Genomic DNA, 19,070 nt, shown 5'->3' on the forward strand with positions numbered 1-19,070 from the left:
TGCTTTTTAAAGTGCCAACTCTTCACGTTCGTTCCTCATTCATGCCTACATTTTAAAAAAATGACACATGCTTTGTAAAACGTAGACTTTCAATATTGCTTAATGTACCTTCTAGAGTAGACAAGTAGCGAAGAATACAAATATGGTTGTTAGTTATAAGGGGAATACTCTGTTTTTATAAGGGGGCATAACCCTTTACTCCGATGGGCTCAAAGAAATATTCAAAAGTAATTGCTTGAAACAGTTAAATTAAACATGAGTTTTTAAATAAAATGAGTTACTGTTAATATAAAGAGTTAACGCATAATTTCCAACCACACCTATTAAATAATCGAGTAGCTTTAGCATTCCGTATGTTGAATTGTACTATCAATATTGCAACTAGCTCTAAACACTATGTAGCTAGCTAACTGTTTAATAATTTGGTAGATGCACTAGTAACAGGAGATCCCATAGTGTTATGAAGCTACAAATTCAATTGCATTAAGCTTTAATTTGTTTGTTTGTCAATAATTTAAACTCGGAGTCCAGATTTTTAATAGAAGTTAAAGCCCTGAAATTCCTGATTGATGACCAAAAATTTATCTACTGGTCCAAATAACGTCCCTTTTTTCTGCATCCTTAGTAATAATAGATACATAATAATCTAGATGACTAATGAAGTGAAATCTGAAACTTGTTACCAATGAACCAATCAAATGAAAAAAAAAAGCACGTTGAAGGCTGACGAAGTTGTTTCTGATTCTGGCGCCTTTCTTGGATCTCGCCTGCAACGAGACAGATGAAGCTGTTTACGACATCTCCTAAAGACCGACGCTCTACAGACGTGGTCAACAGCAGTTGGGTACTTATGGACAGCTAGCCAAGAAGATTCAAGGGAAATAACGAAGATGAATAGTTCAGTAATGTTTTTCTTGAGTGTTGACTGCCCCTGCCTCACAGGAACAGTATATCTTGGCCGTTCATCTCAAACACGATTCACTTACTTCCCTTTACGATTCACTTGATTCTCTGCCCCCCCCCCCCCCCTTACACTTCTCGCTGGTTCTCAGACACTTGACTACTTACTTACTAGTTGACACCCTTCAACATGTATTGAAGATAGAATTATTACTTTAGAACAGTGGTTCCAAAACTTTTCGCTAGATGGAACACTTTGCACATTCTGATTATTTAGCGGTACACTGCTTATTTTTCAGATTGGATTGGAATTTTTTCCCTAGTTGTTTAAAGTATAAAACTTAAATAAGTAAATAAAAATAAAATAAAATAAAAGCTTGCTTAATAATGTTGTGGTACTCCTGATAAAAAAAAACTCAACCAGAGATCATTTAATGGTTGATCTTTTATTGTATATTTGTTTCAAATGAGTTTCAGAATATCAAGATCATCATCATCATCAAGCTCCATTTGAGTGAGGGCTTGAGAGGCTCAAATCCTATATTGCAAAAGCCCTGGACAGAAACCCTGCTGTCTTGCGTAGTGCATAAATGTCGCCATACAGGTCGAGAATTTGTGTTTTCCCAGACCTGTCGAGACGGAGATCAGCAAGTCTGGGGTAGTCAAACAGAATATGAGTCAAGGTTTCCTCTTCTTCCCCGCAGCGGGGGCACCGTGAATCGAAATTTGGCCATAGCCGTGAGAAATATGAGCCAACAGGATAATGGCCTGTCCTGCACTGTGCTATAATAGCTTGCTCAGGCCTGGACAGCCTCCACCACGGGGAAGTGCGGTCAGGGCGCCTCATGCGCTCCCAGACTCCACGTTCTATTTGGGACTTGTCCCAGCACCCAGTCTCAGAATACAGATCAGTTCAGAGAATTTCTAGAATCTATTTGGTTATAAAAAAGAACCAATAATTTTTTTTTCTGCATTTCCTAAGAGATAAAGCCTAGCCCTAGAGTATGTTAGTAGTTACACTTCGGTCATCATTGTAGTCAAACTGAATTTCCATTTGTTTGGACCTATAAAAATTATCTTATCTTATCTTATCTTAAATATAAGATAGATTTAGTAAATATAAATTATGTTAGGTAAAAAAAAACAGCAATGGATAAAGTTAAAGGTAAACATTTTTTTTGACGATTACAAGTGGACATAAGTACGTCATTAAAGGTCAATTATTAGTTAGAGACATTTTGATCGGCTACAGAAAAAACAAACTTACAAAATGTCATCTTAATGAAAATACAATTTAAATCCGTCTTGTGTTTAGTGTCGAGCTAGCTGGATTGTTTTACAATAGAAAGTGTCAGGAACAAGATAAAACTATAGGCTACGTTTCATTGTTAGGTCAGACCAACCAAGTATATCAAAAATACGTGTATCGATAATACTGTCACAGTCTCGGTTGACATTGCCTGTTATATGTTCACCTCAGGTTAAGAGGGTGAAAAGACACGTGAAACTCCTGATATAGGAACAGGAAGTAAGAATGATAAAATTGACTTTTAGTTGAGTTAAATAGTATCTTTTGATCCGGTCTGGACACAGTGGACTGTAGTGACTTAGAGAGTCGAGTAGTAACTTTGAGTTAGGTAGTATCTTTTGGGCCGTCGAAGCCAGTGGTCACTTGAGACAGTACATATATTTCTAGAAGTTGATTTTATGAGAGTTGGATATGTATTATTGAAGTATTTGTTACCCGCGGTGATGCAGACGTTACTTGTAGTCTATTCTGGAGAATTGAACATGTTGAATATATTTGATACCGCTGATATGCGGATGTGACTTTGTTTCTTAATGGATCATGTAACTGCCAAGGAGTGCAGTATTATTATTGTCATCAAATAAACTTTATATTTTGTCTGTTAAAGTGGATTTAAGTCAATCTGTAATATCACGCGTCAAGTGTGACTCCAGGAAGCACGAACCCAGCATTCTCGTCACATTAATAGTGACCAGTCATATATGTAATATTAAAAGACACGTCACCAAACTTAACGTTTACATTCTTCAACATTACACCATTCAACTTTTTACAAATACAATAACACATATATCTAATATATAAAGCAAAAAAAGTAAGGCATATGTGTGCATATATGTATGTCCCTCATAGAAATGAAAACCGTGTGACCAATCTTGATAAAACTTGTCATAAATGTTCCTTAGATCATGGCGGAGACCGTAGTGTAAGTTTAATGTCCCTACCACAACCGGAGGGCCCTAAAAATTGACAAAAGATACCTAATTGTATCTATATTAAAAACGAAACTTTTTAACAAATCGGGTAAACCCGTTTTCACAATCTACTTTTGATTTAGAGGCAAAATAAAAAAAAACTTTCTCCATGTTAAACATAGATCTAAATTCAAAACAGTAAATCAGTAATACCAAAACTTAGGCCCGAGGTCGCGGGTCATATCGGCTAGTCAATAATAAATTGACATTATAGACCAGTGATTCCCAAAGTGGTCTATATAGACCCCCAGGGGTCTACGAAGACTTTCAAAGGGTCTACGAAAGTGAAAAAACAAATTGGGGGTCCATGAGATGTCCAAGGGGGGTCTATGATAATAGATATCATATAGCAGGTCGTGACTTTAATTTTTACATCCCATTAATGTAATTCTTCACACTATATATAATTTGTAACTTAGTTAATCATTTAAATATTTATCCTGCTATTCAAACGAAAAACTGTTGTATTTAATTTCAATACTTTTTAAAATAACTTTATTTTGTCTTCATGTAAATAATGTTTAACGAAAAGAAATGTAGACTGTCTAGCGTTGATTATATAAAATTGTTCATTCTTTCCTTGTCAACCAAGCGGTTACCGATTGCCTTTTTTATGACGATATGAAATTAATTACGCTTGAGGATCATCTGCGACAATATCACCCAGATAAAAAGATATAGATTTGAAAAACTTTTGAACATTCAAAGATAAAGTTCAGAAAAGACCCACAAAATCTTTATTCAACATCATGTAGAGAAGATGGTGGTTTATGAGTCTTACAATATCTGTTCACTTATAGCAAAATAAGGGTGTGGTGGTAGTGGTTAAGCGCTTGACTTCCGTAATTGGGGTCCTGGGTTCGAATCTCTGTGAATTTTGAATTTCAGGATTTTCAGGGCTCCCCTGAGTCCACCCATCTCTAATGGGTACCTGAATTATGTTAGTAAAAGTAAAGGCGGTTGGTCGTTGTTCTGCCCACATGACACCCTGCTCGTTAACCGTTGGCCAAAGAAACAGATGACCATAACATCCTCACAATGTCTGAAAGAGGAAATTTACTTATTTATGGCAAAATGTGGAAAACACCATAGGTAAAACATTGATTTTTATCAGCCTTTGTAGTTTTAAAACCTGTTTTACACAAACCCACATCTGATATTATTTAAAGAATTTCTTTAAGCAGCAATACAGTTCAAGGTTGCTTCGATGGCATGAGTTATAAAATTAAAAGCTTCATATGTAATTCTTTCCAAACTACATATATAAGTTTGGGCTCAGCAGCGTCACAGGTTCTGACAGGATGTAGTCGTGTGTGCTGCAAACTGCATTATGGTCGCCGGACGCCGGCTCCTTATTTTTCCTCAGGTTAACCCACAAAACCTTTCCCATGTTTGAGTTGCAAGACAGGAGAGTTTTGAATTCAGTTTTACTTCTGCTAGGTGGTTAGCCAGCCAATACTAATGAGCCCTTCATGCTCGAAGCTTACTGGTTTAGGCGACAGTCACTCGCCTTCGCTCTTTCTCCTGATAGTGATAACATCTTCGCGCGGACACAATATTTGAGCAACTCGTGAAACGTCAACAATACACGAGAAACTGCTCTTTGCGAAAACTCTTACAATGATACTTAAGGTCATTGTGTTTGGAGATTCCAGCAATACATATTGCTATTTTAATTGGTTTTGAATTTTATCAATACAAAAGAGAGATCTCTAAAATCTCTAATATGTAGCTTTAAAGTACTTTTTCACTTTTCAACTCTCTACAGATAGAAATTAGGAGGTGTTTTGGCTGAGCGGTAAAGTGCTTGGTTTCTGAACCGCGGGTCCCGAGTTTGAATCCTGTTGAAGACTTGGATTTTTAATTTCGGGATCTTTTGGGCGCCTCTGAGGCCACCCAACTCTAATGGGTACCTGACATTAGTTGGGGAAAGTAAAGGCTGTTGGTCGTTATGCTGGCCACATGACACCCTCGATAATCGTAGGCCACAGAAACAGATGACCTTTACATCATCTGCTCTATAGACCACAAGGTCTGAGGGGAACTTTACTTTTTGTACAGATAGAAATTAGTTTAAAAAAAAATGTTGAATTTGCAAAAATTTGAAAGTTAAGCAGGGGGTCTACCGATAACCAGAAAACATGGCAAGGGGTCTACGAGACAAAAAAGTTTGGGAACCACTGTTATAGACGATACTGGAGGGAGTCTATTTTTTTAGTTTATTTTTAGAACATCTACGCTACGGATTTTTGTTTTTCTTATTCTGTATACAGAAGCCATTCGCTGACACTTAGAAATCGGCTACTCTTACTTAACAAAAAAAAAATTGACCCTTTCTTCCCAAAACTGTCTCAGCAAATAAAAAAAAATCAAGAACATTAAATTGAATGAAATTCTGTATCTCTGAGCAGAACAAAGAACTCACTTAATTGAATTCATTCTGGACATAGACAAATCTTATATTGTAAATAGGAGAACCCGGCCCGAGATAGACACAGATAGAAATCAGACATGTCTGTTGAAGAATAGATTCTGTGTCAACATTTCAGGTCAACTTTCAGTGCAGAACTAATCCCACACAAATATCTTATCTTATTTATAACAGACGTTACTTCAAAAAAAAAAAAAAGATAATTACGTCCTGATCCATTTATGTAATGAATTCAATGTTCATGTTGAACCTTTCAAACCCATTGATTCTCTCTAGTGCTTCCCGTTTCTTACCCAAGTCCCCTAGCTTGCATCTAGTTACATTTAGCTGCTTGCTTTGAATAAGTATAATAGGTAAGGAAAAGAAGATTAGAAGCTAGGTTAATAAATCTATCTTCTGCTCCTCTGTCCTTCCTCCCACTAGTTCAACTCCACTTTCACGATATTTCGTCCAATTTCTTTACATGATATACGATAATACGAATATATATATATATATATATATATATATATATATATATATATAATAGTATGTAAGTTGTGTGTATTGTAGGGAGGTTGTTACTTTTGTTGAGATGGTTCTGAGTCTGATGTAAACTTAAGATGTTGATAATTTTCAATATATTCAGTCGCGAGTTCAGGTAGACATCGTAGAAATACTATATTGATCAGAAATAAAAGAATAAGATGCCTTCTTAAATCATACCATTATTGATTCCAATAAGATGGGCACAGTCAAATGTCACCACAGCCACAAAGAACACGTTTTTACCTACTACTGCAAGAGGTCTCTTTGGGCGGTCAGTCTAAAAAAAAATTAGAAAAGAAATTGAAAATCCGATATTAGTACTTTGTACTTTTACTTGTCAAAAGGGAGTCTATATAAATAAGGGAGGCAATTTTTAGTTTATTTTTAGCACATCTCTGCTAAGTTTTTTTTTTCCTTTTTCTAAAAAAATGTTATAAATTTTTTTTATTAATAAATGAAGTATTTTTTATCAAATAATCTACTTAAAAAATTTATATAAAATATTTACTTTTGTTTTAAAAAAAGAATTCACTTAGTATGTATGCATGTCGATTCAGATCTAAAGCAATTAATAAGTAGTGTTTGTGTTTCATACTATACAAATGAGATACACACACGGAACACAGAGATATACACCTCCACATTTAACCAAAGGGGAACGCTTCTTCTTTCAAGCCATGTGTGAAGATTGGTCCTTTACAAAGCTATTCAATCAATTAGATAAAACATCAGTTAGGCCAAGATCTCATTGAACCATATCTTCATAACTATCAATTCATTGAATACATATGAATATTAACTATGTAATGAGAATAACATTAATAAATGTCCGTATCCTGTGGTCTCATGTCGTCCGTTGGACTTACAATACAGTAGTATTGGCAACACTTTCAAAACTAACACGCCTCTTCTTTTTTTATTGGCAGAGATTGGTTGTCGTTTTTTTTATATGAACTAGGGTTGTAGTTGTTGATAGGAGATTAGGTTGTAGTTGTTGATAGGAGATTAGGTTGTAGTTGTTGATAGGAGATTAGGTTGTAGTTGTTGATAGGAGATTAGGTTGTAGTTGTTGATAGGAGATTAGGTTGTAGTTGTTGATAGGAGATTAGGTTGTAGTTGTTGATAGTTTGTAGTTCATAGATTTTGTCTATTCAGACTGAAAATATTTAAAACCTGCCTTTTTACCTCCACGTGTGGACCACTTCAGGGGCCTTTTTAGAGTTTGTTATTCCCCAACATCTCTCTTTGTAACCTTATTTCATTTCCTTTAAATAACTAGCATAAGGAAGAGTACAATCAATGATGTAAACATTTTTCAACACTCAATACACAAATATTTAAATCCTTCAATACCAGACTAAAGATTTACACATCGTCTTTTAAGTTGCGTTTTGCTTCAAGAGCATGGCATTCCGCACTGCAAATGAACTTTATGCAAGATGATTGAGTTTTTGTGAGCTGTGTATGAATCACGTGATTAATGTGACCTTGATTTGAAATATTTCTGCTTACAGAATCTACTTTCTGTTTCTTTACAATTTGAACAAATCTAAAGACAAAAAAACAAAGATGAAATCTCATTTTTTAAGTTTCATGATGGGTTTTTGATATTTTGACAAAGCTTCTATCAACTCACTCTGTCTGTCTGTCTGGTCAAAAGCTTGAACATGTTTTTTTCTCCCATTTCCCATTGTTGGATCAAGTTGAAACTTTGCACACTTATTCATTGTACCTGTAACCTGACAAGACATAAATCAATAAAAAGAATAAACCAATTAGTTTATTAAATATTGACGATTAATATTGTGTTTGATATAAAATTAAGGGGAATAAATGCTACTTAATGAGAGATGTGGATGTATATATGCATTTATTTCCCTTCTTACGTTTTGGCACTTTTTTCCCCCCACTTCGCATTCTCGGATCAAGTTGAAATTTGCATAATTATTCATTGTGGACAGCAATACACGATTCAATAAAAATTAACATATTTGTGAATCAATTAGTACTAATGAATTGATCTTTGTTTTATACAGCAAAAAGGGAGCTAAACCCTGCAATTTTCAGACAAATGACAGTAATTGGTGGTTCTTTCCCTTAGATAAGCTTTGAGTTTTAAACAAGCTATCCTTTTTTTCTATTGCTTGTTATTCTGTGCAAACTGATATAGTTTCTAGTTTATTTTACATGTTTCTGATGTTCCTTTTGAATTGAGAATTATTGCATACTGGCCGAAACCTCACACATCACTGCTGGGAATGGAGGTGGGTAGGGTTCGAACCCGAAATAATTAAAACGATAGTCTAGAGCTCATACTTCACGACTAGGCAGCTATCCATCTGCAAACATATATTAATTTTAAAATAACATTATCTATAATGAACAAAACATATTCCTTAAACATGGAATATCATTGGAAGGTAACTTTGAAGAAATGGCTTTAAAAAAGTCTTATGCTTATATATGAAGTCGTCTTTGAAAAAAAAGATGTAATTTTTTTTATACATATGCCTGTGTGTAGTAACCGACTTTTGTGGAAACTTTTACCAATTCATTTGTTTCAGACAAACAAAATTGGTGGATCCACATAAAACTTTGCGTCTGCCAACTTTAATATAACAAATTGTAAAACGTCATTCGATAGCAATGAAGTAATAGATGTAACCAATGCCATCCATATATAAAAAAAAAATAAAAAAATAAAATTGACATTTTCCTTGCCTACGAACATTTACTATTTAGACATGACATTTATTTCTTGTTTTGAGGTTACTTCCCTTGTGTTTTCCTCAACGAAACTACTTCTGCTTTGTACTTGTGGTACGAGTTGTCTCGACGACACTTGGAACTCCAGGCTCACGGAAGCTCCCCAACACCGGCCTGTCTGCACAACTGTTCAGTCTGGGATAGATCCAAGCACGTATTAATTTGTCACATCCCTATTAGGAATGGCTCGTATTCCAAGACACTCTGCCTAGAGGCCGACCACAGTTTGGAAACTTCCCTAAATTCTTTAACCTTTCCACATTATAAACTGTAACGGCTCTTTTGACGAACGGTATGTGGATAGTGACAGATAGTGACAAACAAACAATTATAAACAGTAATTAATTGACTGATTGGTAATTTTTTATTGATTCACGCCTTGTCTTTGTGCAAAGGTTAAACCTGATTCGAGAATTGGTGTGGTAAAAATAACCTTTTTACCAGACTGACAGAATAAGTTCATATAATCTCGATAAAAAGTTAACATATAGGTTTAACTTTGTTTCAGGTTGAACTCGGCATGATCATGACCAAATATTTCATCTTCTTTCTCCTGGGCGGACTCATTATCAGAGGTATATATAATGTAACCGGTTGTGTGTGCTGCATTTGAAATTAACTAGGTCTTATTAGTACAATAGTCAGGCCCGGCCTTAACCATTGCGGGGCCCTATGCGAAACGGATTTTGCGGGGCCCAGATTGGGATACGGATAAAGTAAAAAATAAGATTTTGTACCAGAAATAAATTCGTCTTTGCATTTTTTTCATTCTTAACTAAGTAGCCTACAAAATCACGATTAAATTAACTTCACTTTTAGAGCCTTGCGTGTAGCGAAGTCCACAGTATATCCTCAAAATACTGTTTTCTTCATAGATCACGCTCATTATCAAGAATTATTAAATGTTTCAATCTATCTACGAGAATTTTTGACCTCAAGTAATTCTTCATTAGTTTGAGGCGCAAGTAGCTTCTTTCACCAGATGCCACAATGACGGATATCGTATAAAGCCTCTTTTTTTTTTATTGATTATTGGCATTGACAGTGAATAAAACCTCAAACTGACAATTTTGTCTATATTTCAGAAGAATTTTATGAGCTTTCAAAATATTTCAATAAATTCTTGAAATTTCCTGGACTTTTTTCGTATATTTAGTACTTCAGGAGGTTCCCAGGAGATCCTTGTTAATCCGGAGGCCGCGCGAAAACTGTTATAAGCTATAAAGTGGTTTAATTAATTTACACCTAGAATTAGCGCGGAGCCTGTAAAAGTGCGGGGCCCACTGCATAGGTTGCAGTGGCCAAATCCCGGCACTGACAATAGTTACATGTTCTTCGTATGATCGAATTAGGCCAATAGAAATTTCAAGTCAACGAAAATGACTAGGTCTGTATATGGAACTGATATATACAATTATCTATATTTCAGGTGCTATATCGTACATCCGGGTATGCTACTTCACCAACTGGGCGCAGTTTGTACCCACTTACAGGTTCCTGCCTAACAGGATACCCACCCAGCTGTGTACCCACGTGGTATTTGCCTACGCTGACATTAGGGCAACCAACGTGACCCCTACAGAGTTCAATGACGTCGAAATGTAAGTACACAATCGTACATGATGTCTTGGTTTAGGAAAGTCACGTGATTTCTTGAGAGTCATGTGACGTCTTGAGTTAAAATAGTCACATGATGCTATGATTTAACTGTTACGGGATGTCATGATTTAACATAGTCACATGGTGGACATGATTTAACTTACTCACGCGATTGCACGATTGTAGTCCTGTATGTCATGATTAGAAATATATGCTTAGCAACCGTAAGTAAAGACATGGGGATTTCATTCTTTAAAAACAGTATGACCATTGAGTCCCTGGACATTAAGGACCGTTTCAAAGAATAGATTCGAGGCGCGGTGGCTAAGCAGTAAAGAGCTTGGCTTCCGAACCAAAATCCTGGTGGACACTGGGATTTTTAATTTCGGGATCTGGATCCTCTGAGCCCACCCAACTCTAATGAGGTCCTGACATTATTTGGGGAAAAGTAAAGGTCGTTGTGTTGGCCACAAGACACCCTCGTAAACCGTGGGCCACAGAAACAGATGACCTTTATATCATTTGCTCTGTAGACCGCATGATCAGATTTTGAGAAAACCAAAAAGCTTAAAGTATGTACCTTTAAATATTTAAATGTCAACAGCGAAAACAAAATCAACTATTTAAATTGGTATATTTAATTAAAACAAAACAGTTTTCCCCTGCTGAATTAAAATTTGCATCGATTTAGTAAATATTCCAATTGTCAACAGAAATAATGAAAACAAGAATAGAAAAAAAAAGTCATTTGACAAATGGGAAACTAATGAAATCTCCGAGTAGCCAGGTTGGGTTCAATTGTTCAACATTGGCTAGTCACAGCTTAGTCCAATTGACTTATTTCTGTCAAATTGTGTCTCCAGTTAAGTAAATCATTTTGAATTAATGTTTTTTTTTTAACTAGATAAGGATATTACTGACATGATAGCTAAGGCAAAGGACGCCTTGTCAAGTCTTGAGAAAAGAGCCTGGAAATAATGTTTGGTTACTATTAGACTACTGCTACTTAAGCCTTGTCCATCGTTAGGCAAAAATAGACGGAGTTAATAATTGAAAAATGAAAGGGAGATGATAATTGGTCATGAGAAAAAATGAAAGAGCAGTAATGAGTGAAAAAAATGGATTGGAAGTAACAATTGTTTATTTAAAATGTAAGGGAGGTAATAATTGTTTATTTAAAATGTAAGGGAGGTAATAATTGTTTATTTAAAAGTTAAGGGAGGTAATAATTGTTTATTTAAAATTTAAGTGAGGTAATAATTGGGTATTTAAAAAATAAATGAAAGGGAGGTAGTCATAGGCTGAAAAAAAAATGTAAGGAAAGTAATATAGATTGTGCTAAAATTGGTAAAAGCCCCCCCTCTCTCTCTCTCTCCCCCCCCCCCCCCCCCAAAAAAAAAAAAAAAGATGTGAAGAAGGAAATAAGAGCTTTAAACTAAAATCACTTGGAAGGGAGGTAATGTAGATGAGAAAAAAAAGGTATTTTTACTTTCTAATGGCCCCTTTTCCCGTCTACCCAGATACCACTGCTGCTTTTACTCTCCTGTGGAGCAAAACAAACACAAATAAGGTCACGCCAAACTAAACGGTACATGTAACCTAACGTGGACACACCAACATGTTGGAGAATGTCTACGACCCAATTCTCATCAGCCTCAATCCACGAACACACCAACATGTTGGAGAATGTCTACGACCCAATTCTCATCAGCCTAAATCCACGGTGTCTCCAGTTTCCCGCCCCCCTCCCCGTACCAAGTAGTTTTGCCAACATTAAAAGGTTCACAGCGATTGACCTTCGGCTCTTAAACTAATGGCTACTCAATCTCGACGCTTGGCAATCAAACAAACAAAGAACAAACAGTTTAAGATAATGTCATGACTAGGCGGTCTCTCCCCCCCCCCCCAACACACACACACTCACACCCAGCCTCCTCAACCTTTCATGGCGCAATCAGGATTAAATCACTAAACGCGATCTGATTGTCTGACTTGTGTCGTCTGCTGGAATCTAGTTCATGGACAGTGAATGCCAAAGTCAGGGATCAATATGTTTAAACTACCCCCCCCCCCGGTCTCCTATTTACTCCTGCTGTTTTTCCCCATCAGCAGACGTGAGTCAGTAACTACATGTATTAGAGTACTCGCCCTTGTGTCTCGAGTGACTTCCATGTGACTTTATTATTTATATTCGATTCATTGATCTCATTATAAAAAAGGGAGGGGTGTATTGTTCTTTAGTTATCAATAATTCATAATAAAAAATGTACAGTTTTAGTTCCTTTCAAATAAAAAAAACCACAAAAGTGTAATACATGTCTTGACATTGCTAGGTGACTCGTTAGCAAGTTGGAAAGGATCAATACAAATGATTCTGAATGAACACCGGAAATGATTTCACGTAACTATGACGATAGCCTTGACATGAGTTACACAATAGCAGACAGGAATCTCGTGCCTCCAACATAGAAATATTGAGATCAGTGTTCTGTAATCTGGGTCACCCTCTTCTTGCCTTGTTTGTCATCTCCACTGAACTCTTCAGGGATTCTCAAAGCACACCATTTTCATTTGGCCACAGACCTAGATATTCTTTGGCTAAAATTCAGGTCTGACATATTCTTGTAAGTCTTTAAGAGTAAATGCTACGTAGAATGCTGGGTATCAGGCAAAGGAAACAAACGAGCTTGTACAAGTTCACACACTGGAACTCCTCAAGAATGTGACGGGACGTAAACTGAGCTGGTTCGGTTATAATGGTAGGCACGACTCGCTTTAAAAAATCATCCTTCAATTTGACACTGGTGGGAGCACGAAGAAAGAATAGCTGGCTGGACAACGTGAAAGAATGGGCCAGCCTCTCTTGATAGTCTTCAAAGTACAACTGCTGACAGGAGAGTGGAGGGTTTTAGTTACACGTCACAGCACCACTGAAACACAAGTCATGTGACTGATGATGATGATACTGAAGTCTAAACTAAAAGGTCGTTTGGGTTCAAGAGAAATCCGTTGCTCCTTTTTTTTTTCACAAACAGTTCCGTTGTATCCCAAGAATAAAATAAAAAAAAATATATATAAAAAAAAAAGACAATACCTCCATCAGTAAACTTCAAATATAATACAAAAAAAAAATAAACAAATATTTTTAAAAATATTCAATTTAATTCGAGTATCGAAGCTGTGACACCGTCAGCTGCTCGATTGCCTTGAAGTAGAACGTCCTCATTTAATGATTCCACCAGCGGGGAAGTCACCCTTGAGCAGTTATTTATTGGTATGTTCATTATATGAACATCTAGATCTACCACTAGACATGAAGTTATGATTTAGAGATCTTAAGAACTTATCTAGATCTACTTCTAGATCTAAAATCTAAATGTAATGTGCGTAAAAATATAAGCACGCTTATAAACTTCAATAAAATTGAAGCAACTTTAAATTTACTGTTACCGCGTAATTACGGTAAAACTGCTCTAAACCTAGATATAGTCTTCAGCCAAATTTAAATGTATTTATTTTTTACTTTGAAAAATTATAACGGTCAAACTAGAGTGTGGCCAACGAGCTAATAATTCCTTTCTCAGCGATATATATCAACGATTAAATTTCTAGTAAAATCGTTAGAGCCATTTTTGAGATCAGATGTCCAGGATCCAGGTTCCACGGAGTTCTGATAAAGTATTTAATTTATAAGAGCCACTCATAGGCCTACATATTCTGACACACACACACTGACACCTTACATAATGACTTTTTCTAAGGAGTGTAATAATGTCAATGTGCAACTGTCGTGACTGCAGCAAAGAACAATCGAAAAAAACAAACAAACCCATAAACAAACACTGTAGCTAGATTTAGAAGTATATAAAAGAGCCTCACAAGGTGGACAGTACCTGGTAGCAACTTTTGATGTGAGAAGTCAAGGAATCGTATTTGGAACAATCGATATTCTAGTTTATTTCCAACATTTTCCGTATGGCGCCACAGCTTGAGAACATCTGAACTTTGAGTGGACAAAAAAAAGAAATTAAGTTGCTTTTTGAAATTTTATCGCACGGCTATCAATTTGCCAAGACAAATATTTTCTTTTATAATTGTTTATTTTTTACTTAAGTATTTATGTAGGCTAACTGCTAGTAGATCTAAGCACCAAGAGTGAAAGAGAGAGAGAGAGAGACAGAAAGAGAGAGAGAGAGAAAGAGAGAGAGAGAGACAGAAAGAGAGAGAGAGAGAGAAAGAGAGAGAGAGAAAGAGAGAGGAAAAAAGATAGTGAGCCCTGACATGACGTCAAGACTATTGGCAATCTAAAAATCATTGCACATGGAATGTCTATGTTCACCGAATTTTTTTTTTCTTCCACTGTCCTCAAGTTTCTAGAATGTTCTTTTCATTCAAAGCTGATATTGAGTTACACGTAATTACTGACATGTGCCTTCCTCCCCGCCCCTCCTACCAGTCTCTCCTACTAAATGTCAGCAACAATGCTCATTCATGATCTTATTCATCTCTCTCTCTCTCTTTCTCTTTCTTTGTTACACGCTCTCCTTTGCCTCACTCACAATACTTCTCTCCCTGTCTCTCTCTCTGTCTCTCTGTCACTCAGCCTGCTTCTCTCCCTGTCTCTCTCTCTCTCTCTGTCTGTCACTCAGCCTGCTTCTCTCCCTGTCTCTTTCTCTCTCTCTTTCTTTGTTACACGCTCTCCTTTGCCTCAATCACAATACTTCTCTCCCTGTCTCTCTCTCTGTCTCTCTGTCACTCAGCCTGCTTCTCTCCCTGTCTCTCTCTGTCTCTCAGTCACTCAGCCAGCTTCTCTCCCTGTCTCTCTCTCTGTCTCTCTGTCACTCAGCCTGCTTCTCTCCCTGTCTCTCTCTCTCTCTCTCTGTCACTCAGCCTGCTTCTCTCCCTGTCTCTCTCTCTCTCTCTCTGTCACTCAGCCTGCTTCTCTCCCTGTCTCTCTCTCTCTCTGTCACTCAGCCTGCTTCTCTCCCTCTCTCTTTCTCTCTCTGTCACTCAGCCTGCTTCTCTCCCTGTCTCTCTCTCTCTCTCTCTGTCACTCAGCCTGCTTCTCTCCCTGTCTCTCTCTGTCTCTCTGTCACTCAGCCTGCTTCTCTCCCTGTCTCTCTCTCTGTCTCTCTGTCACTCAGCCTGCTTCTCTCCCTGTCTCTCTCTCTGTCTCTCTGTCACTCAGCCTGCTTCTCTCCCTGTCTCTCTCTCTCTCTCTCTCTCTGTCACTCAGCCTGCTTCTCTCCCTGTCTCTCTCTCTCTCTGTCACTCAGCCTGCTTCTCTCCCTGTCTCTCTCTCTCTCTGTCACTCAGCCTGCTTCTCTCCCTCTCTCTTTCTCTCTCTGTCACTCAGCCTGCTTCTCTCCTTGTCTCTCTCTCTCTCTGTCACTCAGCCTGCTTCTCTCCTTGTCTCTCTCCCTCTCTCTGTCACTCAGCCTGCTTCTCTCCCTGTCTCTCTCTCTCTCTGTCACTCAGCCTGCTTCTCTCCCTGTCTCTCTCTCTCTCTCTCTCTGTCACTCAGCCTGCTTCTCTCCCTGTCTCTCTCTCTCTCTCTCTGTCACTCAGCCTGCTTCTCTCCCTGTCTCTCTCTCTCTCTCTGTCACTCAGCCTGCTTCTCTCCCTGTCTCTCTCTCTCTCTCTCTGTCACTCAGCATGCCTCTCTCCCTGTCTCTTTCTCTCTCTCTCTTTCTTTGTTACACGCTCTCCTTTGCCTCAATCACAATACTTCTCTCCCTGTCTCTCTCTCTGTCTCTCTGTCACTCAGCCTGCTTCTCTCCCTGTCTCTCTCTCTCTCTCTGTCACTCAGCCTGCTTCTCTCCCTGTCTCTCTCTCTCTCTCTCTGTCACTCAGCCTGCTTCTCTCCCTGTCTCTCTCTGTCTCTCTGTCAATCAGCCTGCTTCTCTCCCTGTCTCTCTCTCTGTCTCTCTGTCACTCAGCCTGCTTCTCTCCCTGTCTCTCTCTCTCTCTCTCTGTCACTCAGCCTGCTTCTCTCCCTGTCTCTCTCTCTCTCTGTCACTCAGCCTGCTTCTCTCCCTCTCTCTTTCTCTCTCTGTCACTCAGCCTGCTTCTCTCCCTGTCTCTCTCTCTCTCTATGTCACTCAGCCTGCTTCTCTCCTTGTCTCTCTCCCTCTCTCTGTCACTCAGCCTGCTTCTCTCCCTGTCTCTCTCTCTCTCTCTGTCACTCAGCCTGCTTCTCTCCCTGTCTCTGTCTCTCTCTCTGTCACTCAGCCTGCTTCTCTCCCTGTCTCTCTTTCTCTCTCTGTCACTCAGCCTACTTCTCTCCCTGTCTCTCTCTCTCTCTCTCTCTCTCTCTGTCACTCAGCCTGCTTCTCTCCCTGTCTCTCTCTCTCTCTCTGTCACTTAGCCTGCTTCTCTCCCTGTCTCTCTCTCTCTGTCACTCAGCCTGCTTCTCTCCCTGTCTCTCTCTCTCTGTCACTCAGCCTGCTTCTCTTCCTGTCTCTCTCTCTCTGTCACTCAGCCTGCTTCTCTCCCTGTCTCTCTCTCTCTGTCACTCAGCCTGCTTCTCTCCCTGTCTCTCTCTCTCTCTGTCACTCAGCCTGCTTCTCTCCCTGTCTCTCTCTCTGTCTCTCTGTCACTCAGCCTGCTTCTCTCCCTGTCTCTCTCTCTGTCACTCAGCCTGCTTCTCTCCCTGTCTCTCTCTCTCTCTGTCACTCAGCCTGCTTCTCTCCATGTCTCTCTCTCTGTCTCTCTGTCACTCAGCCTGCTTCTCTCCCTGTCTCTCTCTCTCTGTCTCTCTGTCACTCAGCCTGCTTCTCTCCCTGTCTCTCTCTCTCTCTCTCTCTCTGTCACTCAGCCTGCTTCTCTCCCTGTCTCTCTCTCTCTGTCTCTCTGTCACTCAGCCTGCTTCTCTCCCTGTCTCTCTCTCTCTCTCTGTCACTCAGCCTGCTTCTCTCCCCGTCTCTCTCTCTCTCTCTGTCACTCAGCCTGCTTCTCTCCTTGTCTCTCTCTCTCTCTGTCACTCAGCCTGCTTCTCTCCCTGTCTCTCTCTCTCTGTCACTCAGCCTGCTTCTCTCCCTGTCTCTCTCTCTCTGTCTCTCAGCCTGCTTCTCTCCCTGTCTCTCTCTCTGTCTCTCTGTCACTCAGCCTGCTTCTCTCCCTGTCTCTCTCTCTGTCTCTCTGTCACTCAGCCTGCTTCTCTCCCTGTCTCTCTCTCTGTCACTCAGCCTGCTTCTCTCCCTGTCTCTCTCACTCTCTCTGTCACTCAGCCTGCTTCTCTCCCTGTCTCTCTCTCTGTCTCTCTGTCACTCAGCCTGCTTCTCTCCCTGTCTCTCTCTCTCTGTCTCTCTGTCACTCAGCCTGCTTCTCTCCCTGTCTCTCTCTCTCTCTCTCTCTGTCACTCAGCCTGCTTCTCTCCCTGTCTCTCTCTCTCTCTGTCTCTCTGTCACTCAGCCTGCTTCTCTCCCTGTCTCTCTCTCTCTCTGTCACTCAGCCTGCTTCTCTCCCTGTCTCTCTCTCTCTCTCTGTCACTCAGCCTGCTTCTCTCCTTGTCTCTCTCTCTCTCTGTCACTCAGCCTGCTTCTCTCCCTGTCTCTCTCTCTGTCACTCAGCCTGCTTCTCTCCCTGTCTCTCTCTCTGTCACTCAGCCTGCTTCTCTCCCTGTCTCTCTCTCTCTGTCTCTCAGCCTGCTTCTCTCCCTGTCTCTCTCTCTGTCTCTCTGTCACTCAGCCTGCTTCTCTCCCTGTCTCTCTCTCTCTGTCTCTCAGCCTGCTTCTCTCCCTGTCTCTCTCTCTGTCTCTCTGTCACTCAGCCTGCTTCTCTCCCTGTCTCTCTCTCTGTCTCTCTGTCACTCAGCCTGCTTCTCTCCCTGTCTCTCTCTTTGTCACTCAGGTTGCTCATTCATGTCTTCATGCCAGACTAGTTGTATCAAGCTGAGCACCTAACCCTGTCGTTACGCTGAGGTTACCTTGACTTTTGTGACAGCTACGTCAATTGAAATGAAAGTGTTTTTTTCCCCTTGATCACCATGAAGCCAGAACAATGACTTTTATATCGACAGGATCTTCTGCCAACTCTCTAGACTCTGAACTGAAAACAAGTTGGAACAGAGACAAATACAAGCTATTAAAAACAAACTCTAGAACTAACTTGTGATATTTTCTACTGAGGTCTCTCTCTCTCACTCTTTTACACACACACACTAACACACACATTGTGAGGCGGCCTTAGCAGTGCGCGGGGCCATGGGCAAGTGTCATGTGCAAGGCCCACAGCCGTAAGTGAAGATTATATGTCACTTTAACGGGATCGTCCGCCTCTGACGCTGAAGTACTGTACTAGCCTTTTAACTGCATAAACTCAGAAGTGTTCTCCACCTTAACTTCTGGATCTGATACCTCCACAAAACGCTACGTAAAAGACATCTGTTCTTTGTGGCTAACATCAAGCGTGCAGTCAAGGATGACGGCAAAATATGCCATCAGGTCTTTATCTCCTATATCTGAGGTACTGGTCGTTAGCCTCGGCGTTCTTAATTCGCCGAAGATGTTCTTACATCATGTTACCTGGTTGGATCGAATTTGTCAAGCATCTCAACCAAGTC

General features: G+C 39.4%; 1 protein-coding gene across 1 annotated transcript in view; it reads left to right on the plus strand.

Moving 5' to 3' along the window:
* The window catches only part of LOC106079747 (chitotriosidase-1-like), a 174,250-nt gene that overhangs the window by 7,693 nt on the left and 147,487 nt on the right, over positions 1-19,070 (plus strand). The window contains exons 2-3 of the mRNA XM_056020174.1: positions 9,417-9,483; positions 10,338-10,509. Coding sequence (XP_055876149.1) covers positions 9,429-9,483; positions 10,338-10,509 — 227 coding nt within the window. The 5' untranslated portion in view covers positions 9,417-9,428. The remainder of the gene's footprint in view (positions 1-9,416; positions 9,484-10,337; positions 10,510-19,070) is intronic.

Source organism: Biomphalaria glabrata, chromosome 2 (genome assembly GCF_947242115.1).
Source record: "Biomphalaria glabrata chromosome 2, xgBioGlab47.1, whole genome shotgun sequence".
Lineage (NCBI taxonomy): Eukaryota > Metazoa > Mollusca > Gastropoda > Planorbidae > Biomphalaria > Biomphalaria glabrata.